This window comes from Triticum urartu, chromosome 1A (assembly GCF_056163025.1).
Source record: "Triticum urartu cultivar PI428250 chromosome 1A, HENAU_Tu73, whole genome shotgun sequence".
In the NCBI taxonomy this organism is placed as follows: domain Eukaryota; kingdom Viridiplantae; phylum Streptophyta; class Magnoliopsida; order Poales; family Poaceae; genus Triticum; species Triticum urartu.
Window position 1 is genome coordinate 78,043,689 of NC_141873.1, and position 27,664 is coordinate 78,071,352.

The window sequence follows — 27,664 nt, forward strand, 5'->3', positions numbered from 1 at the left end:
GCCTGGATTTCCATGATCTGGCCCCGAATTTCATCCTCAACATCTCGGCGTTTATCGTCGTGTGCGAGGCTTTCCTCTGCATCCGCCCCCATTTCGGCCTATGGCTCAAGACTTTCAATGTCAAGCCGAAGGTGGTGCGTGGTAACCAGGCGGAGTGCAGAGGCGCCATGGTGGGCAAGATGCCCAAAATCTTATGGCTCGAGGGCTCCTTTGTGGAGACCCTAAAGGGGTGGCAATCGGGGTGGTTTTACATCACCAAGCCACGCGACCCTGAGTGGGTCGCAGCCCCCGAGTTCCGGTCCGAACCCCCAACGCGGCTCATGTCCTGGAAAGAGACGGGCCTGTCATGGGGTAGCAAAGGAGAGGTGACTGGACTGCAAACATGCATCCAAACCCTGGTGGACAAGCAGCTCAAGCTTGTCAACGTAGTCCAGGTCATGCTCATTCGCCGGATCCTCCCGTGTCAACAACGGGCCTTCAATCTGTGGGAGTTCAACCCGGCGCAGCACCGAACTCTGAGCAGGCTCTTCGACACGACGTACGAAGATGTCTGGAAGGTGCTTTTCAAGGGCACCGAGGCTCCCGCATTCGCTACCGAGGATCGGGGATTCAACGCGCAGCGTCAAGCCAGCGCGGTAAGTTGTTTGTGCCTTTTACAGGGTATTAGTTTTTCATAGTTTAACTCTATGCGGGATCTAAGCTCCCTTACCTTTGACAGGTTTGGCAGGCGAAGTCCGGACAGATCGACTGTCCGGCTCCTTTGCCCGAAGACCCAGCCGATGCCCGCTTGGCAAAGTCGCTGGTTCCGGCACCCTATGTGGTGCCGGAGAAGAAGGCCACGAAGAAGGCCACGGGGACTCGAAAAAGTGCCCGGCGCCGGGAGGTGTCTGGTTCATCATCCGACGGCTCCAAGGCGCATTCCTCCCGTGAAGACGAGGAGGAGGAAGAAGAGACCTCTCCCCCTCCAGCGGGGGGAGAGAAGAAAAGGAAGGCCGCCCTCACTGGGGAGGCCGAAGGGTCCAAGAAGGGGAAAACCCTTCCTCCGGACTACTCCACCAACGCCGACGACGGCGGAGAGGAGTGGCCGCTCAGGGCCAAGCCCCTGGCGAAATCGTAAGTATCCGGATACCAGAGTAATTCATAGTATTCCTTTATTGCACAGCTTTCCCTTATGTCGAATATGTTTATGCAGCCCACCCAAAGACCGGCTCGACGCGTTGTCGAGCGGTTCACTGGACTCGTCGGATGTGAATTCGCTTCCGACGGCTTCCTCCCCCCGCCCTACGGACGACGCCGAAGTGTTGTCCCAACAAGTTCCAAGCTAGGAGGAGGTGGTCCTGGAGGCGCCGCAAGGCGACCTCCCGGACTCCAGGAGTAAAGGGGATAAACCCCCCCAGGGATCCAAGTCCGGCCCTAGGCCGGACACCGCTCCGGAACCTTCAAGGGTTCCAGAGTCCGGCGGGCGACCTCCTTCCAAGAGGAGCAAGCCCACCGTGCCGGTGACCCCCGTCCAACTGGAGGCGCCGGACAATCTGTTGGAGGTGCTCAAAGGCGCCTCCATCGACGAGGAGCACTGCACCATTATGAGTGCGGTGGTCCAGAAGGTTCAGTCCGCCAAGAGCGGACTGACTGAAGCTTGTGCTAGCCTTTTAACAGGCTTTGAGGTAAGTAAAGAATGTGTAAATAATATTACCGCATAGACAGTAGCCCCTGATGCTCTATTTGGCGTTCGGGAAGAAAAGCCGAATAGAGGATCAAATAAAATTCGCAGGAGTCTAACAAAAAGGAGTCAATATGCGTATGCAGGCTTCTCTGCTGGCGTCCGCCGCACTGACTGCGGAAGTGGACATGCTAAAGCAGAACCTCGAGCAGTCCGAGCAAGAGCTCGGGCGTGCCAAGAAGCAGCTCGAGGACAAGGAAGGTAAGAAATACCTTGTTTAAATATATATAAAAAGTGCAATTGCAAAAAATGACAGGATTATCGTGGCTATTGTAGGGGCCACGTCTGAGGTGGCGACCCTTAAGCAAGCGCTGGTCGAGGCCGAGAAGAGGGCGGCCACGGAGTGCACCGAGCGGGAGAAGTATGAGGCCCAGGTTGGCAAGGTGCGGCAAGAGCTCCAGGCTCTCATGAAAAAACATGAGAGTTTGGAGCTTGACTCAAAGACGCGAGCGTCCGAGCTTGCGATGGCTATTGAAATGCCAAGTCTGCCAAGGCCGAATCCCAAAAGACCCTCCAGGAGTTGGGTGCGGTGAAAAAGATAGCGGCGGGTAAGGCATTCTTTATGCAAAGCAAACACATAAACGCGAGTTACTTGTTACTTACCCGGATCCGGAGTTTCTCCAGGAGCATTCACAGATCTTCCCCGTAGCGTGTCTGATGCCGCCGCATTCTATCAAGCCGAGGAGGGCAGCTCGACAGAGAAGGTGTTCTGGTCTCAGTATGCTGAGGCCGGACACCCCGTGCCCCTGAGCGACCAGCTGAAGCAACTGGTCGAGCTCCACAAGGCGGCCGAACAGGCCATGAAGGGCCTCATAGTTCGGCTGTGGCCTGGAGAGGCTATGCCTGGGAGCTATTTCGGGCTGGTGCGGCGGCTGGTGGGGGCCTGTCCAAGGCTCGAAGTCATCAAGCGCTCCGTCTGCATTGAAGGTGCCTGTAGGGCCCTTGCCCGTGCTAAGGTGCACTGGGGCAAGCTGGATGCTGAGAAGCTTGTGAAGGACGGGACACCGCCGGGGAAAGAGCATCGCAAGCCCGAGAATTATTATACGGATGTTCTGAAGGGTGCCCGCCTTGTGGCGGATGAATGTTCTAGGGATGTAATTTTTGAGTAAAACTCGCTCGTTTTGTCCTATGTGCTGAAAACTTGTTCATATGCACTAAGCAATGCTGTTGGAATTTAAAATATTACCTTCTGTGCGGCTGTTTATCAATTCTGAGAGATGGCGAGTCGTCGGCTTCTGCCCCCGTGCCGCTAGTGCTGGGGCGTTCGGGGATAAACCTGAGCGCTCTTTTTCCCATGTTTGGGTCCTTCGAGGGAGGCGCTCAGCACAACGAACGAGGCAATTGGACTATAATGCGTGAACACTCTCACTTAGCCATAGAATTCTATAATTTTAAATTTCGGCGAAGCCCCTGGTATTCGGAAGACCGAGTTCGGGGCGCTATCCACGCCTTGGCCGGACAGAGCCGACTCCTCGCTCTAAGCGGCATAAGTCTTTAGGGACTCGAAAAACCTCTCGAACAGCGACCAGCTCTCGCTTCATCATGACAGTCAGTTTTAGCTTTCTCTACTGAGGTGCTCAACCCAGCTCAACTGGGGCACAATCGCAGTAGTTCTCCTAGTGCTACCTTAGCCGACACAGCAGAACGTAAGGCACCAAAACATAGGAGCCGGGCAAACCCAACTATTGACCCAAGACATGATTCGGAGCCGATGCATATAATGCTATAAGTTCGGGGTGCCGCACTTGTTAAAGTGTTCGGACTTCTCACACCATATTGAGGGGTACTAAAGCCCCTGGCGTATTTTGGCCGTACCAAAGTGTACGGGTGCAACATGTCGTTGAGGAACATATATTTGTAAAAAAAAGAGTAATGCAAAGAGAGACAAAAGCTATGCATTGTTTATTAAAAAGGGCTGCGACCAAAGCAGAACGATACAAATAATGCGATAAGCAAAAGGTTGGACTATTTAACATGTCCGTTCCAGGGGCAGGCTGCGGAATGGTATGCGAAACAGGTATACTGCTCGTGATAGAGACCACCTGGGGGTTCCGTAATGCGGTGTGGCTTGTCTGCTTCCCTGGTTCTTGCATCGTTTGTGCGGCAATTGAACTGCCGAACATGCCTTCCGAAGAGTGGAGTCCTGAAAGTAAGAGAAAATTAAAAAATCGGCAGCCCCTGGTGCGGTTTAAGCCGTGTTTTGGGCGTGCCGTGATGGTGCCCCTCCCCCTGTACCCATGGTATTTCTAGAGCGTAGTTATGTACGCGAAGTACTGATGTCGCATTTTTGCGAGGGCTGGGGCTGGGGCCGCATTGCTACGCCTGCTCGGAACGTGCTAGGCGGTCTTGTTGTAGGTTACTCCGGGCGCGCTTGACGGTGTCCAGACATTTAATGGCCGGACTGGAGAACTGCAAGGGCCGCCGTGTGCTCCTCCGTTCGGAGAGAGCATTCGGTGTTTCCATTGACCGTAATTACTCCTCGAGGGCCTGGCATCTTGAGCTTAAGGTATGCGTAGTGCGGTACCACATTGAACTTGGTGAATGCGGTTCGCCCGAGCAGTGCGTGATAGCCACTGCAGAATGGGACTATGTCGAAGATTAACTCCTCGCTTCCGAAATTATCCGGAGATCCGAAGACCACTTCAAGTGTGACTGAGCCTGTACAGTTGGCCTCTACACCTAGTATTACACCTTTAAAGGTCGTTTTGGTGGGCTTAATCCTCGAGGGATCTATGCCCATTTTCCGCATTGTATCCTGGTAAAGCAGGTTCAGGTTGCTGCCGCTGTCCATAAGGACTCTAGTGAGTTGAAATCCGTCAATGATTGGGTCTAGAACCAATGCGGTGAATCCGCCATGACGGGTGCTAGTGGGACGGTCCCTTCGATCAAAGGTGATCGGGCAGGAGGACCATGGGTTGAACTTTGGGGCGACTGGCTCTACCGCGTATACGTCCCTTAACGCGCGCTTCTGCTCCCTCTTGGGGATGTGGGTTGTGTATATCATGTTCACCGTCCGCACTTGTGGGGGAAAACCCTTCTGTCCACCGTTGTTCGGCGGCCGGGGCTCTTCGTCGTCATCGCTATGCAGCCTCGTGTCTTTATTTTCGGCATTTAACTTGCCTGCCTGCTTGAACACCCAACAATCCCTGTTGGTGTGATTGGCCGGCTTTTCGGGGGTGCCATGTATTTGGCACAAGCGGTCGAGTATTCGGTCCAAACTGGACGGCCCCCTAGGATTTCTTTTGAATGGCTTTTTCTGCTAACCGGATTTATAGCCTCTGAATCCGGCATTAACTGCCGTATCCTCAGCATTGTCGCCGTTAATGCGGCACCTCTGCTTGTTGCGACGTGACCTGCCACTACTGTCCCTGGTATCCGAATTACCAGGGTTCTTGGTCATATTGTTGCTACGAGCAAGCCAGCTGTCTTCTCCCGCACAAAAGCGGGTCATGAGTGTCGTGAGTGCTGCCATAGATTTCGGCTTTTCCTGTCCAAGGTGCCGGGCAAGCCACTCGTCACGGATATTGTGCTTGAAGGCTGCTAGGGCCTCTGCGTCCGGACAGTCGACTATTTGATTTTTCTTTGTTAGGAACCGTGTCCAGAATTGCCTGGCCAATTCATCTGGCTGTTGAATTACGTGGCTTAGTTCATCGGCGTCTGGTGGTCGCACATAAGTGCCCTGGAAATTGTTGAGGAATGTGGCTTCCAGGTTCTCCCAACAACTGATTGATCCTGCTGGCAAGCTGTTAAGCCAATGCCGAGCTGGTCCTTTAAGCTTGAGTGGGAGGTATTTGATGGCGTGGAGATCATCGCCGCGGGCCATATGGATATGAAGGAGATAATCCTCGATCCATACCGCAGGATCTGTTGTGCCATCATATGATTCGAAGTTTACGGGTTTGAAACCCTCGGGGATTTGATGATCCATTACTTCGTCTGTGAAGCATAGTGGGTGTGTGGCGCCTCTGTACTGGGCTATATCACGACGTAGCTCCAATGAGCTTTGTCTACTGTGTTCGGTCCTACCGGATTTGTGTCCGGCGTGACGGTTACCGTCTCGAGTCGTGGGGCGCCCACGCGATCCGTAGATCGATCTTGTTTGCCTTGCCTTGTCCTCCAACATATCTCACAGGTCTGGCGCATTTTCCGGTGCCTTGGTACGGGTGCGGTTTGAGTGGAGGGCCGAGAGGCCTCTCTATCGCGGCCACGAGGTGGCCGGTCGGCCGTATCAAGTGCTGGTGATGTAGGTTTAAGTGCTTCCTCCTCTAATCGGGGTAGCAACCTGCGCTTTGGGTAGCTCTTGGAGGGGCGTTCGAGTTTATGCTCTTCGGCCGCAAGGACTTCAGTCCATCTGTCGACTAGCAAATCTTGATCAGCTCTAAGCTGTTGCTGTTTTTTCTTGAGGCTTCTTGCCGTGGCCATAAGCCTGCGTTGAAAACGCTCTTGCTCGACGGGATCCTCTGGCACGACGAATTCGTCGTCGTCGAGGCTTGCCTCGTCTTCGGAGGGAGGCGTATAATTATCGTCCTCGACCTCTCTGTCTGCCGCTCTCTCATGAGGGCTGGCTTCTCCATCCTCCTGTGCTGAATCTTGCTGCAGGGGGTTTTCTTCGGCACTCTCCGGAGTATTATTATCTCCCGTGCTGGAATCGCCGTATTTGCTTTGGCGAGATTTTGAGCGGCGCCGCTGACGCTGACGCTTAGGCTGTTTCTTGGAGGGGTCATCCTCCGCTGTTCCATCGCCATCTCCTTCTTTTGGGGTGTCCACCATGTATATGTCATATGACGAGGTGGCTTTCCAGGGCCCGATAGGCGCTGGTTCTTCATCGTCTCCTGCATCGGCGTCCATACCGTCGATGTCTTCGGAGTCGAAGTCGAGCATGTCGGTTAAATCGTCGACAGTGGCTACAAAGTGGGTGGTGGGTGGGCTTTGAATTTCTTCATCGTTTGTATCCCAACCTTGCTGACCATAGTCCGGCCAGGGCTCTCCTGATAAAGAGAGAGACTTTAGTGTCTTCAAAATATCGTCGAAAGGTGAGTGCTGAAAGATGTCCGCGGCAGTAAACTCCATGATCGGCGCCCAATCGGATTCGATCGGCAGGGGCGCGGAGGGTTCAGAGTCCAGAGAGGAGTCCGACTCCTTGGAGTCACGAGTCTCGCGGAGTGTGGGGCTGGTGTTCGGCTCGATCGCCGTTGGGATCGCAGCCCCCGAGGCGGCGTCCAACCACCCATCCTCGATCGGCGTAGTTGGCTCCGAATTAAGGGTCGGAGCCGATGCGGGTGCGGCCCCTAGGGCAGTGTTCGGCGGCAGAGCTAGATCATGCTCGTCGTGACAGTGCGGCGTGCTCGGCAGTGGCTCGAATCCGTCGAAGATCAAGTCCCCGCGGATGTCAGCCGTGTAGTTTAAACTTCCAAATCTGACCTGACGGCCACGGGCATAGCTTTCGATCTGCTCCAGATGGCCAAGTGAATTGGCCCGCAGTGCGAAGCCACCGAAGACGAAGATCTGTCCGGGGAGGAAGGTCTCACCCTGGACTGCATCACTATTGATGATCGTAGGAGCCATCAAGCCTAACAGCGACGACACAGAGGAACTCTCAATGAAAGCACCAATGTAGGTGTCAAAACCGGTGGATCTCGGGTAGGGGGTCCCGGACTATGCGTCTAGGCCGGATGGTAACAGGAGGCAAGGGACACGAAGTTTTACCCAGGTTCGGGCCCTCTTGATGGAGGTAAAACCCTACGTCCTGCTTGATTAATATTGATGATATGGGTAGTACAAGAGTAGATCTACCACGAGATCGGAGAGGCTAAACCCTAGAAGCTAGCCTATGGTATGATTGTTGTTCTATATGTTGTCCTACGGACTAAAACCCTCCGGTTTATATAGACACCAGAGAGGGTTAGGGTTACACAAATTCGGTTACAATGGTAGGAGATCTACATATCCGTATTGCCAAGCTTGCCTTCCACGCCAAGGAAAGTCCCTTCCGGACACGGGACGAAGTCTTCAATCTTGTATCTTCATAGTCCAGGAGTCCGGCTGAAGGTATAGTCTGGCCATCCGGACACCCCCTAATCCAGGACTCCCTCACTCCTCATCCGTGCCTGCTGGTACGGCCCTTGGCGCCGTTCGTCGCCACACACGTCATCCATGTGATGACATGAGACTGCGTGACCGAGCCGAGCGGCGCATGCTTCGCATGCTTTAGGGAGGATGCCTCAGGAGGCCACCTCGTGAGAGAGCCTTGCGAGGCCCTTGGTGACGTTGCCTAGCCTGCTCAAGATGCTTGCCTCCTGAGGGGGCCCATGAGGCCAAGCCCTGGTGAAGGGTCTTGTCTGTGGCGGCCACTGGTGGGCCACTTGTTGGGCTCTTGACATGCGTCGTGTCCTGGGCCGAAGGCAGATGGGCCTGGGTACCCTAGGTCCCACGGGCCCAACAGTAGCCCCCGAGACCATGGCGCACACGTCTCCGCCTGTTAGGGAGCGAAACGACGCGGGCCAGGCGCGACACGTGGTGCAGGATGGAGCGGGTGACGCTCCCACTTCTCCCACGACGCCTCAGCAACCGCCCAGGCTGACATAAAGCCTGCCCGCCCACGGCGCAAGGCCATCATTGCCTTCCTTGTTCTCATTCGCCTTCCTGCGCCTATTGAAGGAGAAGAGTCTCGGGCCGTGCCTTCCCCGGGCGTTATAAAGGCGAAGGGGGGAAGGGCTTCCCCGCACATCTTATTCCTCCAAATCCTCCCTCCTGCTCCACAATTTGGGTAGACTTCTACAGCCATGGCGAGGGGAAGAGGCCGCGCTCGTGCATCAGCCGCGGTGCCTAAGGTGCCCCCCGAGGTCGTGGGCGCTCTTCTGCGGCCGCCGACATTGGCCCAAGCGGCCATGGGAGGGGACCCGCCCGCAGGCCGTGGGCACGGAGGGCGAGGCGCTCATGGCCGAGGTGGCCAGGGCGTCATGGCTGTCCTACCTCCCTAGGCAGGGACCCACTCATCCCATGGCGGCCCGTGAGTTCATTGTGGACATGCACCACCGGCCCTGCACCTGGCTCCGGCTTCCAGACAGACTCCTTCACAGAGGAGATGGTGGACCGCGCGCCACTGGGCCTATGGGTGCAAGCACATGGCTAATGCAATGGCCCTTCCTGGGTGGCGATGGAGTTCACCCCCACAGACTTTATGTTATTGAGGCAGGGGTGGAAGTCGTTCGCCCTCGCATGCGGCTTGAAAAGGGTGCACGTTCTCCAGTTCAAGTACGACGGGGCCGCCACACCCTTCATGGAGATCTTCAGGCCGGCAGCCGTCGGAAGTGCTGCATCGAGAGCGAAGATAGCGACTCCTTCGACGATGACGATTGCGACGACAACGCGTCCCCCTCCAACGAGAGTGGGAGCAGCAAAGGCTCCCCCTGCATCAAGAGTGAAGACGAGTGATACGTCTCGAACGTATCTATAATTTTTTATTGTTCCATGCTATTATATTATCTGTTTTGGATGTTTTATATGCATTAATAAGCTATTTTATATGATTTTTGGGACTAACCTATTAACCTAGAGCGCAGTGCCAGTTTTTGTTTTTTTTCCTTGTTTTAGAGTTTCGCACAAAAGGAATACCAAACGGAATGGAACTTTCGTGATGATTTTTCTTGGACCAGAAGACATCTAGAGGGCTTGCAGTGCACGTTAGGAAAGCCATGAGGCGGCCACAAGGTCGGAGGGCATGCCCAGGGGGGGGGGGGGTAGGGCGCGCCCCCACCCTTGTGGGCCCCTCGTGACTCCACCGACCTATTTCTTCTGCCTATATATTCTCAAATATCCCAAAACCTTCCAAGAGAGCAACGAAACCACTTTTCCACCATCGCAACCTTCTGTACCCGTGAGATCCCATCTAGGGGCCTTTTCGGCATCCTGCCGAAGGGGGATTCGATCATGGAGGGCTTCTACATCAACACCATTGCCTCTCCGATGAAGCATGAGTATTTTACCATAGACCTACGGGTCCATAGCTAGTAGCTAAATGGATTCTTCTCTCTCTTTGATTCTCAATACAAAGTTCTCCTCGATGTTCTTGGAGATCTATTCGATGTAATACTCTTTTGCGGTGTGTTTGCCGAGATCAATGTAATACCAAGTACCCATCATAAACTCTCACCCCTCGCATTACACTATTTGCCATTCGCCTCTCATTTTTCTCCCCCCCACTTCTAAAACGATTTTCGAAAAGATTCGCCTTTTCTTCGCCCCTCTTCCGTTCGTCTTCTTCGCTTGCTTTTTGCTTGCCCGTGTGTTTAAACGCTGCTTAGCCATCATGGCTAGTCCTCCCATTATCGTGAGCACTCTTGATAATGAAGTCCTCAACTTCAAATAAAGGGAAGGAGAAAATTTGAAAGATGCTTGGTATGGAATTTTCAATGCTCCAAACAGATCTACTCGAAAACAATCTACTGATGTGCTTCTTCGCAATTTTTATGTAGGCGTTACTCCTTGGAATAGATATGTTCTAGCACTAGTGCAGAACCGGGCAATAGCACCGGTTCGTAAGGCCCTTTAGTGCCGGTTTAGGAACCGGCACTAAAGTTTCGGCACTAAAGGCCCCCCCCTTTAGTACCGGTTCAGCACGAACCGGTGCTAAAGGGGATCCACGTGGCACGAGCCAGCTCCGGGGGCCGGGAGCCCTTTAGTACCGGTTGGTAACACCAACCGGTACTAAATGGTTGTGGGGTTTTTGGTTTTATGATTTCTTTTTCATTTAATTTTGTGTTTTCCATTTTAATTCTTTTTCGTTTGCTGGTATTTTACGGTACTACACATTGTACACGTTATGCATATATATATATATATATAGAATTTCTAGTAGAACCAATCATATATATATATATCATCAATGTCTCACAAACCACCATATTAATTTACACATACACACATGTATAGCTATATACAATTTCTCCTACATATGCATGTTGCCTTCGGAGCCAGTGGCATTAGCCTAATTGGTGCCTTCGGAGCACGATGACAATTGGAAGTGGTTCATGGGGGCGGTAGCGGGTAATAGTATTCTCCCTTCAGATTTATGACCTGGTCGAGCAAAAATCCCGCTATTTCCTCTTGAAGTGCTTCTACGCGCTCCGTTGGTAGGAGCTTGTCCCGCACCTCTTTGAACTGTTAAGAAGGAGATCAATATGCATGTGTATTAGTTGTGTGACTAGATATCGATAATGGTGTAAAAATTGTGAATAGTGTTCTGACAAGCGTACCCATTCCTATCTTTGAGATCTGCTCCTTTCGGACGCCATCATGCGAATGTTCTCGCAAACGCAGAATGCACACAGATCAGTCCCCTGCGCCTACTTCAGGGCCTTTATTACGAGAATGGAATTTAATTTGATCAGATAATAATTAATCAAGCATGATAATTAAAGAGATGGCAGCTAGCTAGCTAGCTAGTACTACTTAATTACTTACCTTGGATCGAAACCATTTCATCTTTGGTTTCCATTCGCCTTCCGTGACGCTGATGAACCTTGCCCAAGCCCTACCCGCCGACAAAGAAAATGAATAAATGGGTTATTAAATAGTTCATATCATGAAATTAATGACGAACTAAATAGGTCGAGATATATAGTTAATAATGATTGAAATTACCTGTTGACTATCCCAAACAAGATGTTATAGTCACTATTTGCTTTGAGTAGCGAGTCCAGTATTTCAACTGTTCCGGCGTCAACTTTAATGATACACAAGATCCAGTGAAATCTGCATGCACACACGTTTGCATGTCTTAATTAAGCGGGCATATGTAAGCAAAAACATGTAGCTAGCTAGTAGGCAAAAACAGAGAATTTGTAGTACAAGAAAGTGTGACTCACTGGAAGTTGTAAGGAAGTAGTATATCTTCATTGTATTTGAGGCGCTTCAAGAACTCTAGCATGCTGTCCTCTACCTCTTTTTCTTGATGCTTGTTCATTTTCCATGTGTATTCATTAACGGTGTTTGGGTCAATGAACCCAATGCCATAGCGTCCACCTTTTCTCATTTCATACATCTTCATCCTGCATAATACCACAGAAAAGAATATAGTGAGGATAATTACAGGTAATGATTGATCAAAAGGATCACTACAGCTAGCTTGAGACTTAAATTATAGAAAGAAATCACTTACAGACAATAGCAACTGACGATAGATTTGTCGAGTGCGTCTTGATTGTATAACTGAAACAGTTCAGGATACTCAACGGCCACAGCTTTCTCATGGTAGTAATCATCCTTCTTGACATTCACCATGAGGGGCTCTCGATTGGATCTCTTGGTAATGTCCATGTACCATTGATGCAATTCATACATTCTCGTTGGGAGCTTGTTGACATCTTCTGGCTCGACCAAAGGTTGGCCCCGGACATATTTCCGTTTTATTTCCTCCTCTGTAATCCCAGGCATGTCCTCGATCTCGAGGAGTTGTCCAACAGTGATCTTGAGTTCTTCAGCCTGCATTATATGCTCCTGGGTTATTACCACATCGCCCACCTCGGGAACGTAAACTGTTTGGCCACAATAATATTGGGCGCGCGTACTGTCACGTGTTGTTGGCGGCACAACAAGCGGGGAGGGGGGGGTCGATTGCGCCGCCTGTAGACGTCGTCGATGTAACTTCCTGATGTGGCGCTCATAGTCTGAGTCAACAGGCTTAGGAGCTGGTGGTTGAGCCATGAAGTGGTCAACTACTTCCACAGGCACTTTCTCCCTTGGCGGCAGTGGCGGTTTCGGTCCAAAATGGGCGTCGACTTCTGCCTATACTATGGCATTGGTTTGCTCCTCGGTCCTGTCGTAAGCCCTCACAGGAAGAGGAGTAGTGAGGTTTGGACCATATTTATATCGCTTGCCTCCGCCTGTACTTCCTGTACTATGACCTCGACTCATACCGCTACGCACCATAGCTGCGGGGTGTCTCTTCTGCGACTGCTGAGGCGGCGGAGACGGCTGACGGGGCTGAGTTGGACGAGGAGGAGTGGCCTGAAGCTGTGCCGGACTTGCAGTGGCCTGAGGTTGTGCCGGACTTGGAGGAGGAGTGGACGTCTGACGCTGTGTCGGACTTGGAGGAGGAGTGGCCTGACACTTTGCCGGACTTGGAGGAGGAGGAGTGGCCTCACGCGTTGGTGGACTTGGAGGAGCGGGAGTCTGCTGACTCGGTGGTGGACTTCGACGAGGAGTCGGGTGACGCGGTGTCGGTGGCCTTCGAAAGATGATGCAATCCTTTCTCCATAGGATGACACGATGTATGGCCTCTCCCAATGTGTGCTCGTTGTCACCTCCAGGAATGTCAAGCTGTAGCTCCGAATATGGGTCCACCACCTCATCAACCAAGACACGAGCATAGCCCACTGGAATCGGGTTGCAATGGAAGGTTGCCTCAGAGGAATTTGAAAAAGCAACGACGTCCGCCACCTTCATGGATATGTTCTTCATTTTGAAGTGTAGCTCGCAGTTAGTGTTCTCCGTGATGTCATCCACGAGGTATCTATCCAGCACTACTGCGTCGCCCGGGGTGGAACCCACGCTGCTTCTCGGCATGGATGGGGCGGTGGTATCCAATGTTGGATCATCCGCTAGCTGCTGCAGATGCTGAGACCCCCTTTGCTGGCTAAGTGAGTCGATCTGCTCCTGCTGCCGCTGGAATTTAGCTGCCAATTCCGCTTGACTTGCTTCTAGGCCTTGAAGGCGTTCATAGTCCCGCTTCCTCTGCTCCTCCTCCATCTTCCTCTTCTTCTCCTCCGCAATCTTCTTTCTCGCACGGGTTCTGTAGTCGGCGTTCCAGTCCGAAAACCCCTCATACCACGGAAGAGCGCCCTTGCCTCGTGTTCTTCCCGGGTGTTCAGGATTTCCCAAGGCACGCGTAAGCTCGTCGTTCTCTCTGTTGGGCTGGAACACCCCCGATCGAGCCTCTTCTATTGCAACAAGTAGCGCATTGTCGGCTCCGTTCAGACATGCCTTCGTCGAAACATTGCCTGTCTTCGGGTCCAACTCCCCCCCATGCGCATAGAACCAAGTCCTGCACCTGGGGGGCTAGCTCTTAGTAACCGGAGTGACACCTGCATCCTCCATCTCTTTCTCAGACTTATCCCACTTAGGCATTGCCACCGCGTAGCCACCTGGCCCCAGCTTATGGAATTTATCCTTTTTTTCGGCATTCTTCTTGTTTATTCTCGACCGTTCCTTAGCTAATTCTGAATCCTTGAATTTCACGAAATTGTCCCAATGAGCACTTTGATTCTCTAGTATCCCCTCGAATACTGGAGTCTTCCTTCCTCCCTTGACGTACTTCTCCCACGTCATTCTCTTGTGGTTCTTGAATGCAACCGCCATCTTCCTAAAAGCAGCATCCTTGACTTTCCGCACATCTGCTTCTGTGAAATTATCTGGTAGGGTGAAATGTTCCATGAGAGTATCCCAAAGCAGATTTTTTTGATTCTCGTCGACAAAAGTAACATCTAGACGTGGATTTGCTGGCTTTCGCCATTCTTGAAGGGAGATCGGGAGTTGGTCCTTCACAAGAACTCCACACTGACGAACGAACTTGTCCGCAATCTTCTTAGGCGCTAATGGTTTGCCATTAGGTTTGAATGCCTCGATATTATACTTTACGCCCTCCTTCAACTTTTTTTTCGGGCCTCGTTTCGTCCTTTTGCCTGAAGATTTGCTCGATCCGGATGGCTGAAAGAAGAAAGATCGATTCGTTAATATATCTTCAACTCATTTAAAACATGCGATGATCACCAGATTCCTGCTTATATAAATATATATACCTCGCCGGTGTTTGTTGTTTCAGGATCAACATGTTCTTCGTCGTAGTTCATGACTTCATCTTCTCGGTCGTCGCGATCGAATATCATATCACCCTCTCCGGTGTTGTTTAGAAATTCGGAGCCGTCAAAATCTTCTTCATTCTGATCATCATCTGGCCCGCGTATGATATCGAACATGGTCTGTTCTCTCTCTCTGTCGGTATTGTCCGCCATAGCTTTTATTTAACTATGCCAAAAGAAATATAAAACAATTTAGTATAATCTCGAATAATAGATATAATCTCGAATACATCGTCTCGAATAATAGATATAATCTTGAATACATCGTCTCAAATAATAGATTTAATCTCGAATACGTCGTCTCGAATAATAGATATAATCTCGAATACATCGTCTCAAATAATATATATAATCTCGAATAAATCATCTCGAATATTATATATCGAATACATCACTAGCTAGCTAGCTAATAAAGATCGAATACTAGAGAGTAATCTAGGCGGTGGACAACCAAAGTGAAGGAACCATCACTGGATCATAGCTCGGGTGATCTCCCCAAAGAACCTGCCAGGTATTGGAGAACCTGACGTCCATAGCAGCCATGTAGCGATGGACATGCTCGTCCTCCTCCCTGACACGGCGACGTACCACCTCCGGCCGGGCCGGCTCCCTCCGCACCGAAAGTGGCCCACGCGAATGCCACCAAAGGAGATGAGGGTCGACGACGGGACCCGGGGCCGGGTTCCTCACCAAGCGTCGCGCCCCTGAAGGTAGCACCTCCCAGTGCCAGGCCGGCGGAGCCCAGTCCCGGACATGGGTCCTCTGAAACAAGACGTCGTCGCGAACGGGTCGACGGCGAGGATGCGGGCCGGGCATCGTCGACAACAAATACTATATGCAAATGTAACACTAATTATGCTATCATTGCATATGTCAAAATTCTATATGCTATTTCATACTAATTAAGCATCTAACACTAAAAACAGAAAAAACAACTTCTATACATCCATCCAACATGCATTCATACATATATACTAGTGAAAAAGTAATAATCTGAAAAATCTAAACTAATTAAACATACAAAATACGTATATACTAATTAACTTAATTAAGGAAATGTGCGTGTGTGTGTGTTCATGCTTGTGTGTGTATGGGCCCGGGGAGGGGCGGCGGCCACCGGGGGCGAGGGATCGGAGAGGGGTTAGAGGGGGAGAGCTCACAGCGGGGCGACGGCGACGGCGAGGCGACGGCCCGGGGCGTGATGGGGCGGCGACGCGGGGACGGCGCGACGTGGACGGGGACGGGCCCGGGGCGGCGACGGGGACGGCGACGGGGACAGGGGAGGCGACGGGGACAGGGGCGGCGACGACGACGGGGGCGGCGACGGGGACAGGGGCGGCGACGGGGATGAGGGCGGCGACGAGGATGGGGGCGGCGACGGCAACGGCGCGCGACGGGGGCGGCGTAGGACGGGGGCGGCGTTGATCGATCGGGAAGAAACAGAGGGGGAGAATGAAATTTTTCGAAGTGTTGTATATATAGAAGGCACCTTTAGTACCGGTTGGAGCCACCAACCGGTACTAAAGGTCTGTTTTGGCTAGCCCAAGCGGCGGGAAGCGACCCCCTTTAGTACCGGGTGGTGGCTCCAACCGGTACTAAAGGCCCCCCCTTTAGTACCGGTTGGTGCCACGACCCGGTACTAAAGGGTGTGCGCTGCCAGGCGAGGGGCGCAGAAGTTTAGTCCCACCTCGCTAGCCGAAGGGCGCTCACACCTGCTTATAAGCCCCGCCGCCGTTGCTGTCTCGAACTCCTCTCTAAAGCAGGCCTTCTGGGCCTACCTCTGCTACTCTGCCCTGTGGGGCCTATTGGGCTTGCGGGCCTGCATCCTGGCCCAACAACAGGTTGGGTTTCTAGTTGTATGCAGGCCGCTGTGGCCCGGTAGGTGGGCTTTTTTCATTTAGTTTTTTCTTTTCTGCTTTATTTATTTTGTTTTATTTATTTTTAGTTGTTTTTTGCTGTATTTAGAGTTTCTTTGTGAATATTTTTGATAGTTTTTAGAAACTTTCAGTTAGTGCCGGTAGTTTTTAAATTTGAATAGTTTAAATTTTGAATTATTTGAAATTTGTGTGAATCACTAGTTTGTGAATAATTTAACTTTAAAAATATATTTTCCAGTGATTCTTTTTTCTTATGTTTAATATTAGTGTGTTTTATCATTATATTCAATTTGTAGTGCTTAAGTTATTTAAAAATGAAATGCCTTTGTAACGGATGAGTTTTCGTCCGAAACCCTGATACTTCGAAATAGATTGTCCATTTTGTACACGAAGTGCATCCAGTTTTTGCGGTAACCCTCTCTACTTTTTTGCACATGCTATGTGGGTGAAATTATGATACCATGCCAACTTTCATCCTTTTCTGAGTTCATTTGAAATGCTTTTCAATTTCAGGGTCATTTAGCTGAAAAAATCAATAAATGCATGAAAGAATTTGCTTGCACATAAAATTTCTTCGCGTTTCAAATGCCAAAACACATAACTAGCTACCCTAACTATTACAGAGATTCCCTCCTGGGTGTGAAACATAGAAGAAAGTGATGATAGTTAAGCCGATCACATCCCAGATCTTTGGGTGTGAAACTTTTTCTTCGCGTGTGTCCCTTTGCGTCGTAGCCATGGAAAATCTTCATCATTTAACGGGATGCTCGGGTCAATATTCACTGTGAATGGAGCAATTTCATCAAACTTTTCATAATCTTCTGACTTGTCTGTCTTGTCATCCACTCCCACGATGTTTCTTTTCCCAAAAAGAACTATGTGCCGCTTTGACTCATCGTACGATGCATTCGCTTCCTTATCTTTTCTTTTTCTTGGCTTGGTAGACATGTCCTTCACATAGAAAACCTGTGCCACATCGTTGGCTAGGACGAATGGTTCGTCTGCATACGCAAGATTGTTGAGATCCACTGTTGTCATTCCGTACTGCGGGTCTTCCGTTACCCCGCCTCGTGTCATATTGACCCATTTGCACCGAAACAAAGGGACCTTCAAACCACGTCGATAGTCAAGTTCCCATATGTCCTGTATATAACCACTAGCAAAAGAGCCCGTGCGTTGCAACGGGAAAAGAAAATAATGCACGGCCCTAACCCAATAAACATGACTAAGACCCCAATAGATATTGCCGAGGCGTCTCTATGAGAATCTGCTTTATTTTCATGCAATATTTTGCTGAGGCGTACAGGCAAGGTTATCGACGGTTTCTTCTGTCTCCAATTTGGCTTTGATGGGGTGTTCATTGTAATCCGGGTCGGTGTCGATACCAAAGAAAGATGGATCGTGTGCTATTGATTAAGGTTGCACCCTAAATAGCATTTTAAAAATATTTAACAGGTAAAATAACATCAGATTCATATTCTACATATTCTTCTAATCAAATTTAATATATAACATGTTAAAATTGGAGTTATGGTTTAAAAGATGTATTTTGATAAAGTATTATTTATGACTGCGGGTTAATTATAAAAAAAAGGCAAAAACGATACTTTTTTGGGAGTGCGGGTTATTTACCAGAAAAAGAAGGGGGTTTTCTATAAAACAGTAAAAAAAGGGTTCGTTTTCTCACTTAAATGATATAGCGGGTTAATTACCTGAAAACAAAGGGGGTCTTCTATAAAAAAATGCTGCTGGTGAACGGGCAGAAGCAAGGCATATTTTATTAATATATAGTAAACATGCCCGTGTGTTCCAACGGGAAAAAAATCATAATTTCGAATAGCAATGATCACATCTTACTACATCATCGATATCCACTATCACTCTCATTTTTGTGAAAACATGAACAGTTTTAAAAAATCATGAACATTTTCTTAAACTCATGAGCATATTTGAAATTGTGAACTTTTTAAAATTCACGAACATTTTGTAAAATCAAGAACGTTTTTTGAATTCATGAACATATTATATGCAAACATTCTGTTTAATCGGTGAACATTTCTGGAATCGGCTAACATTTTTTTGGGATTTGATAAAACAATTTTCTAAATTAGTGAACATTTTTGAATCAGCGTATTTTTTGTGAATCAAAAACCATATATTTGAATTTATGAACAGTTTTATTTTATGCTATTTTCTAATACATGAATATTTTTTGAATTGGCGAAATTTTGTGAAATTTTAAAACATTTTTTAATACATGAATTTTTTTTTAGAAAAACTCATTAATGTATGTTTATTTCCCGGACATTTATTAGAAAATTCGCTAATATTTTTGAAAAATCACAAACAATTTCTGAAGCCGCAAACATTTATGAATTATTAAATATTATTTTAAAATTCCCAGTTTTAAATTTTGGAAACTTTTTTAAATTCACAAATAATTTAAAGTAGAAAAAACAATGACGGAAAAGAAAAATCAAAAATAAAAAATTGATCACCCATATATAGGCCGGTCCAGGCAAGGTGTGTCTTTTTCTAGTGCGCTGGGCGTAGAAATAGATATTCTTAAATGGGCCGGCCCAGTCCGAATTTTTCTGTGTGCAACGTTTTTTATAACTTATAGGTTGCATTGGTGGGTAATTTTTTGCAACTTCGGGGGCAATTTTAATGACGTACGGGCAGAAGTTTATTATTAGGGGAGATTAGGGGAGATGAATCAAAGAGAAATAAAATAGATACAACTGAGCCACTGATGCTTTTAAAGCTTGTGCAACCCTCAAAGCTTGCCAAAGTAGTGCGCCAAGGGAGCAGGAGCCACCGGCGGGGCATAGCAAAACGTGCTTGCACTGTGCGCTTGGTGTGGGACTCGTCGTACCTTGCCCGCCTGCTCCTGCTCATGGTTAAACGGGACCGGGACGAACAACCCTCGCGTATTGTCAGCGTGCTGGCCGCTCGACGACGTCTTGGCCGGCTCGACCTCCCTGCAGCCTATCTCCAGCAGGAGCTTCGCGGCGCCCACGTCACGGCTTGCCGGCGCAATCGGGTTAGCGTACAGGCCGCCGCACCCATGGCGATCAAGGTGCTCCATCAGCAGGTGCCCCCGTTGCAAGGGCTGTCGCAGCGAGGGGTACCTTAAGAGAGGCTGCTGCTCCAGTACATCGTGCACCCAGCAGCGGCCGCCCTCTCCGATGAACAAGGCTTCCAATTTGGGGTACTGGTCGATGGTCATCACGCACACCCGTGCGTCTGACCCCGCCGTCACGCTCAATGCCGGCGCCGGGTCCGGCACACGCAGGTTGCGGATCCAGTCCCACGTGACCTCCTCCGTCGCCAGGTCGAGGCGCGCGATCCTCGTACCCCAGTACTCCCCTGTAACGGACCAGTACGCCGCTCCGTCCGCGCACGCGGGGCCACGGCCGGTGGGTCTCGCCAGCTGCTCCACCGGCGGCATGCACGCTCCTCCAGCTCTCGCCTCCTCCCACCGTGCACACGTGCACTACCTTCTCCGCGTGGTATCCCGTGTGAACAATCTTGTATCGCCTCGAACGGGGGTCGAAGCCGAAGCAGTAGGCGCGGCACTCGTACCTCCGCCCCGTCTCCGGCGGCAACGGAAGGGCGAGCGACTCGCCGGTGAAGGGCTCCACGACCGTGATGGCTCGCTGGCCGCGGTCGAGGAAGCATAGCAGCCCGTTGCAAGTGCCTATCATGTCCTCCGACCTGCCGGCCGTGAAAGTGGCACTGAGTCGCCACTGCTCGTCCAAGAGGAACCCGCTGCCGCCGTCTGTGTCTTCAGCATCGTTGTGGATTCGGCTATATCCGGGAAAGAACACGATGGTGTGGGTCAGGGCCCGCGGTCCGTGAACCGTGTGCTCGTCGATGAAGGCAGGGTCGGAGATGACGTCGCGCCACTCCTTGCAGAAGCGGCGGAGGTCGCTCGCCGGGAGGCGGAGCAGGATGCTCGCAAGGACGTCCCGCGGGATGCACGCGGTGACACCAGGGCTTGCATCGCCTGCCATCGCCTGGTTCTGGATAGATTCGCTCAGAGCCATAGCAGCTGCATCAAAACGCAACGAGTGCCTGGCCGATTCATGATTTGATATACTCAGAATACAGATCGCCTCTGCGGGCGAGAAGACCGTCTCCGGATGCAATACCAGGTTTTGCGAAGTTATGTCTCAGGCCGTCAGATCAAAAGCGGCGCAGTGATTCGTGCAAAACCGACCGGCAGACGCGTACGAGTTAACAGGCTAGCGTCGCGTGGCCCGTTATCATCACTAGATGACCCGTTGCGCCCATGGCGCAAAGGCCGAGAGCAAGCCAACTATTGGAAGAGTGTGTGTCAAAATATATAGACATAGAAAGAAACATGTGAAAATAAGTACGGATCGATAATAGATATACATGTTTTCTAAGAAGCTTACTAACGATCATTTACAATGTTATGAGCAAGGCATGTAGATAGACGGTTGCTGATGATACTGTGACACATGTAGAAATCAACTCTTGTGAGAAATTAATTACAAACTTGACTTAATAAGGAGAGAATGAGCAGAAATTGATAACCACTTGATCAATGTATTCAGAGTACATAGCATTTGAAAACCAAAATTTCACTTCATGTTAGCATACCTTTATGTGGGACTGGTCATGTTTGATAGTTATTCAGTAACAATGCAAAATAGGTGGTCGGCCACAAGGATCCAACCTTCCCTCACAAATCACCAAGGTCACATGGGATAAAATTTTGCTCAAGAGCTCTTTCAGCAAGTTGGCCGCTTCAATGAAACACATAGAAATAAAAGGTTGGCTGGCAACACCGCTACTTCAAAAAGTTAAATTCAACCCAAACAGCCATCAAAACTGAAACATGCACTTCATCCATTCATTTAAAACACCAGCCGATAGGAAAAGCTAGCTTCTAATGGTTAGGAAGAACAACTCCATCTATAGGTAAGACAATAAAATGATAGACAAGTTCTTTATCTGTGAACCAGTTGCACTCAACTTGCTAATAATCCGACCAAAATTAAGATACAAAATTTTCTAGTTCGCAAGTATTCCACCTCTATAGCAGCTAAATGCAAAACCTTTTATGAATGCCAATCAAGTCATGTAAATCTTATAAACTTTCTCAAGATTCTTCTCATGTGTATTATAACAAAATTTATAGTGGTCAAATATACTTATAGAGGAGAAACTAAAAAAGAAAGCATAAGTTATCTCTCAGCTTCATGAAGGAAAAGGAGGCCCTCTACATGCCACATGCTATTGACCTACCATCCATAGGCATCCCTTGATCTAAAAGGATAATTCTATTATGTGGAAATATTCATCTAAATATCACCAGAAAGTCCATGGGAATAATCCTAATAATAACCCCATTTGCAAAAATTGTTTTTCTGTTACTACCATTATTGCTTAATTAGTACAATCCTGATAACACGAAAATAGTTGCAACTATACACAAGGCCGAAAAGATTATGAATTGTTTTCTTGCGCCAATGCTGAAAATGCAAGACCTTATCTAAGAATAATAGACATGGTTACATATGCAACTCTTCAACTCTCCGAACAAGGTTAAGATGATCCATACTGTGACAATTCAGTTTAGGGAAGGGAATTTTTCTACTCACTACACATAAATTATACTTACTTCCTGTAAGAGAAGCGACTACAATATTGCAAAAGCGTCTAAATTATATTATAGCATAACTCATGGCCCTATAAGGAAATGGATAAAAGTTTTCCCAGAGTTACCTAGCTAGCGAACTTAACATGCACATATGGGGTATAATATTTTAGAGTGAATAAAAGTAGCTTAATTGCTAAGTAATAAACATGGGAAACGACTTCTGAAAGAATAAAAGGAGGATTTATGAGTCTACTACTTAATCAATTGAAATGTGAGAAGACCATAATAAATGCTCCCTACATTCCTGAAAAGAAGGAATAAACAAATATATATGCAACATAATCACAAAATACAAAATACACAAATGTATATGGAGCTTAAAAAAACCAAGGTTTGCATTTATCCCGATAACTCTGTTGCCAAACTAAGCAACCAGTAAAGCGGGCCTTTTGAGAATTACCATATCGAAAGTAAGGGTTGTCTACCAATAAAAAGATCACCAGCAATCATCATGCATTGCACTTTTCAGCTAAGCACGTGGATTTGGAAGGCACGAAAATGCAACTCTCTGGACCCGTATGCAAATAAACATTAAATGATTAAGCAAGAGATGGAAACAACATTTTTAGCAGGAGATCATACAATGTACGAAACTCTCGAACATAAGACTGCATCTAGCCTTGCTACTTGCTCTCATTATGAAAGGTAAAACATGGAAATGTATATCTTTTTCAGTAAAAAATAAAGGCAAGGGAACAATATATAGGTAGCCATTTTTATTTTCGAGAAAGGAAGCATAAGAAAAATCTTAATTCAGCGACTTATAATATATAAAGCACAAATCTTGTCATTCGAAACAGCAAAGAGTGCCACATCAACATGACTTTCAATACAAAAGAAAATAACAAAGCAAGAACAACTCCGGCATGGAAAATACACATCCAAGCAGAAACATAAATTCAGAAATAGAACAACTCTTATGCATTTGCTCAGTGTAGGCAAAAAATGGCCGAGTTAGAATAGATCAGCCTTAATGAATATGCTGACCCCAAGCACAGAACTGAAATCAACCCATGGACATTTAATTAAACAGGAGAGTAGCAATCTATTTTAGCAACCTATATGCTACATCATTTGCTGTCTAGCTATCTTTTTCCCTGGCGTTTTGCCTCTCACTCTTCATCTCCCTCTTAATTCCATTCTTCCTTGCATATAACCAATCGTAGCACATGCAAGCAAGGAACAGAACAAATTCAGAAATTGACAGACTTCAAATGCATTGGCTCAGGCTAGACCACACATGCTAACCAATCAAAGCACATCCAGCTAGAAGTTTAGCACACGATGCACCAGATAGAACAGATAAACTGTACATAGACACCCCAAACACATAAATGAAACAGACAAACTTAAGCGCAGTCAATCATTATACATCACAGGAGCAAAAGAAAATAGAACCGGAAGAGGAATCACAAACCTTTGCACTGAGAAGCTTGAGCCAACAAGACAGTGCAAGAGCGACAAGATTTGCAGCACAAACATAAAGACTTTAGGAAGAAGTACATATAGATGAACTGAAATGTAGAACAAAAGGAAATCAGAAAACTGAAAAGGAATCAGAGATTTATGAAAGATAAAAGAAAAAGCAAGCATGTTTAAAAACAATAAGCAAGTGGTGTATAGGTCTGACTGTATTTTTTAACCTACATATTTATTTAACTATCACTTGCTGCATATATTTCTTTTAATGCACTAACTCGAGAGAGTCTTGTAGTTTACTGGGAATTAGCAAAAGCTAAGAAAACAGGCCATACTATACAAGCACGGGCACAAACCAATGGCCTACAAGCACCTAATCAACCAGGAAGAAGACGGTGTATGCATAGGACTAAACCAGCAGGACAATCATAAAGAAAGTTGTTTTCCTGACGAGATCTGAAGAAAAATCCCATACATAGTACAACAAGTATGGTAGATGAACCAAAAAAACAAATAGACAGGGAAGCTGGTCGCACAAACGCACGGGTTCATAGGCTGCTCATCAAGCACTAATCAACCAAGCGAATCAGAACATATCCAACCTTGTTGGTTAACGACACAGACGTCCCACGAACCAACAAAGAACCTACACGGCAAGGAAACATGAATCACAGAATGGTTGAGCTCACAGATATTTTATCAAACATGAGAAAATAAACAGAGGATGAAGTCGGCAAGAACGAGTTCATGTAGTAGGCCAAAAGCATCTTTTTGTGCTAACTGTAGAAAAAAGATTCTTATGAAGATATTGTAGTGGTGGGTGTTTTCACTTTTCAGTAAATAGAATGCATGCAATAATCATGACACCACTAAATACAGTAATCTGTAATGCGTGAATCTAACGACCTGAAATAATAATGAGAGAAGAAAAGACAACATTCCACTACTGATATCAACCAATGACTAGAATGAGCAGGTTTAGGTTACACTAAAATGCAGACATTTCTTACTAACAAAAGAATGATCCAACAGATAAAAAGAGTAATTCCAAAAAAGTAAGGCAAGTTTGAGGCTAGACATTCATATTGGTGGAACCAGAGCCCAGCTCACTGAGCACCATCTTGTAAATTGTGTCGACCCATTTCCTCATAACTGAAGTCCGAAGAAGTGCCAGCCAATCCTAAATCACTCCCAAAATCATAACTTGGGGAAAAGTAGCAACAGACCATTCATTGAACCGTGTTATAGGGATGTATGGTTACATGAAACCATCCAGTCATGGTCCTATGTGCTCATCTACATACAACCTAAGAAAAAACAGAGGGAACAGAAAGACTTCAGGAAGATGTACATATAGATGAACTAAAATGCATCGGGTCATCCCAAAACACATGAAAGCACATACAAGTAGAAATGCAGCAAAAGACGCCCAATGTAGAATAAGTGGGCTCTTCCTAGACCACATATCAAATAACCACCACATGACACCCAAGTAAAAATCCAGGGGATGCCGAAGGCATAATAAACAAACTCTAACCGATCTAGCAAGTCCAGGCATGACACAGGAATCAGCCGCTGCAATCAAACGTATATGCAAGATTTAGGAAAAAATGATGTCATTGCTTCTGACTCGGAACTGAACCAAGAAAGGCACCCGAACACCATGCCAGAATCCGGAGGGAAGCATGGCCTAGCTGCGAACCGGGCTGACCACCTAGAGTCATGGTAACACACCAAGATGTAAATAAGAGCACATCCTCGTTTGATATGCAGGCAAAGATCACACATCCGGTGTTTATATGTAAACAAAGATCACGTACACAGCGAGGTTGCGCAAACCAACGAATCAGCTCACATCACTTTGAGTAGACAAAAGCTCAGAAGAGAGGCTGTCCAACCTTGATGGCTCACGACATGGAGGACCCAAGAACCAACAGAGAAGGTAAACCCGCCTGCAACAAGAAGGAAAAGAGAGAACAAACAGCATACCAGCTCATAGAAGTTTCATCAAACAGGCCAGGAGCATCGTAACTGAAGAACACCTCACCTTGGTATGATAACAATGAGTAGCAGAATGGAAGGAACAATACCAAATCAAACAAATGAGAGCAGCCCCGGTGATCTGAAAGAAAGAGAAGAAAAGGAAAGTGAAGAATCAAATCGCACATGTAGCAAAAACAGGAAAGCTGGGTCAGTTTCGTGAAAAAGGACCTGCGCCGGAAGGGGAGAGGGAGGCAAACTCGGGGTGAGAAGGACGGCGCCGAGCGCACTAACAACGTCCCCTGGCCGGCGGCACCGCCTCACAAGGTCCAGCCCGCTCCTTCACCCTCTCTCGGGACTCCTCCCTCTTCCCTGCAGCTCGAGCCAAGCGCGACGGGCTGGCTTCTTCTTGCCCTCGTCGCTTGCCTGCCTCCCTGCTCTTTCACCCCACGAACGACCTCGTCTAGCTGCTGCCGATCTAGAACCAGGTGAAGCGCGACGACCTCAGGCAGGATTTGGAGAGCATGGAGGAAGAAGGCGATGTAGAGGGGAAAGAGAAGGGTAGCCAGTGGTGAGGCGGCGACCGACCGGCGGCACCTCCTGGCTCGCTCCCTCCTCGATCTATCCTCTGCAATGGCTGCTCGCTCCATCGATCTCTCATCCTCGTCGTCATCGATCCGCTCCTCCCCTACCGCTGAACTCCGACGCGGGGCAGAACGGGGGCTTCTTGGGGCCAAGAAGGAGTCCGGCCGAGTGGCTCTGATGAGATGGGGAGAGCGGGGGGAAGGCGGCGGCTGCACAGGGAAGCGTGGGGAGTGGAAAGAGGGGAAGCAGGGACGTGGGGCTCGAGGAGAGCGACGATTGGTTGATAGGGTTTCACCGACCCAGCCCACGTCGCCCACGGCCACCACGGTTAAACGTTTTCTCACGTAAGACACACGCGACGCAGAGACGGGACGCTGCCTGCAAAGTTGGGCCCGCAAGAAAGGAGGCCCATCCGTCATCCAGCTAAGCACGAAAGAACAATGTACAGATAGACAAATGGTGGGATGTTTGACAGCGCTGTAAAAACCAGCCAGCGAGGCAGAACGTGCGAGCCGGATCGCTCGCATGCCGCGGACGCGCTGGAATGCCGGGTTGCGTAGTGTGATTTATATGTTCAATAATATGTTTCCTTTCCCGTTTTGGTAAGCGGATACCACTGTTTTGGTTGGTGCTCTTCTTATCTTGGACGATCGTGTAAAATGTATTACCATTTATTTCGTACCCTTTGAAAGTCATTATATTCGAAGATGGTAACTGGGACAGCAAGTATAGGTCATCTTCAATAAAGGTGTCATGCATGGTACGTGCTTGCAACCAGCTGGCGAAACTTCTGGTTTGTTCACGTGTAATCCAGTCATCAGACCGCTCCGGGTGTTTGGAGCGTAGCAAATTCTTGTGTTCATCCATATACGGAGCCACCAAGGCGGAATTCTGTAGAACTGTGTAGTGTGCTTTAGTGAGAGAATGTCCGTCCATACATATTATTTGTCCCCCTCCTAGCGTGCCTTTTCCATCCAGTCTGCCCTTATGCCGCGATTCAGGAACACTAATCGGCTTAAGGTCAGGAATAAAGTCAATACAAAACTCAATGACCTCCTCATTTTGACGGCCCTTGGAGATGCTTCCTTCTGGCCTAGCACGGTTATGAACATATTTCTTTAAGACTCCCATGAACCTCTCAAAAGGGAACATATTGTGTAGAAATACAGGACCCAAAACGTTAATCTCTTCGCATAGGTGAACTAGGACGTGCGTCATGATGTTGAAGAAGGATGGTGGGAACACCAACTCGAAACTGACAAGACATTGCACCAAATCATTCTGTAACCTTGGTATGATTTTTGGATCGATTACCTTCTGAGAGATTGCATTGAGAAATGCACATAGCTTCACAATGGCTAATCGAACGTTTTCCGGTAGAAGCCCCCTCAATGCAACCGGAAGCAGTTGCGTCATAATCACGTGGCAGTCATGAGACTTTAGGTTCTGGAACTTTTTCTCTGCCATGTTTATTATTCCCTTTATATTCGATGAGAAGCCAGACGGTACCTTAATACTGAGCAGGCATTCAAAG

The 27,664-nt window shown here is 48.4% G+C and overlaps 1 protein-coding gene across 17 annotated transcripts; it reads right to left on the minus strand.

The window, feature by feature from the left end:
* Positions 1-18,906: 18,906 nt before the first annotated feature.
* On the minus strand, positions 18,907-26,433 carry LOC125548398 (putative F-box protein At3g21120). Of its 17 annotated transcripts, none has more exons than XM_087513485.1 (5): positions 25,777-26,433; positions 25,613-25,687; positions 25,464-25,517; positions 24,168-24,211; positions 18,907-23,660 (listed from the first exon to the last, which is right to left on the minus strand). In XM_087513485.1, the coding sequence occupies exon 5, from the start codon at positions 20,501-20,503 to the stop codon at positions 19,529-19,531; it is 975 nt and encodes a 324-aa protein (XP_087369611.1). In that variant the 5' UTR covers positions 20,504-23,660; positions 24,168-24,211; positions 25,464-25,517; positions 25,613-25,687; positions 25,777-26,433; the 3' UTR covers positions 18,907-19,528. The 17 variants fall into 17 exon arrangements, with proteins under 17 accessions (XP_087369611.1, XP_087369576.1, XP_087369572.1 ...); XM_087513450.1 differs by having other exon boundaries at positions 18,907-23,453; positions 23,564-23,660; positions 24,168-25,279; positions 25,386-25,687; positions 25,777-26,429; XM_087513446.1 differs by having other exon boundaries at positions 18,907-23,453; positions 23,564-23,660; positions 24,110-25,279; positions 25,386-25,687; positions 25,777-26,429.
* Positions 26,434-27,664: the final 1,231 nt, after the last annotated feature.

Excerpts from the sequence above, each read along its gene's own strand:
- LOC125548398 (XM_087513485.1), bottom strand. The coding sequence starts at position 20,503 with ATGGCTCTGAGCGAATCTATCCAGAACCAGGCGATGGCAGGCGATGCA.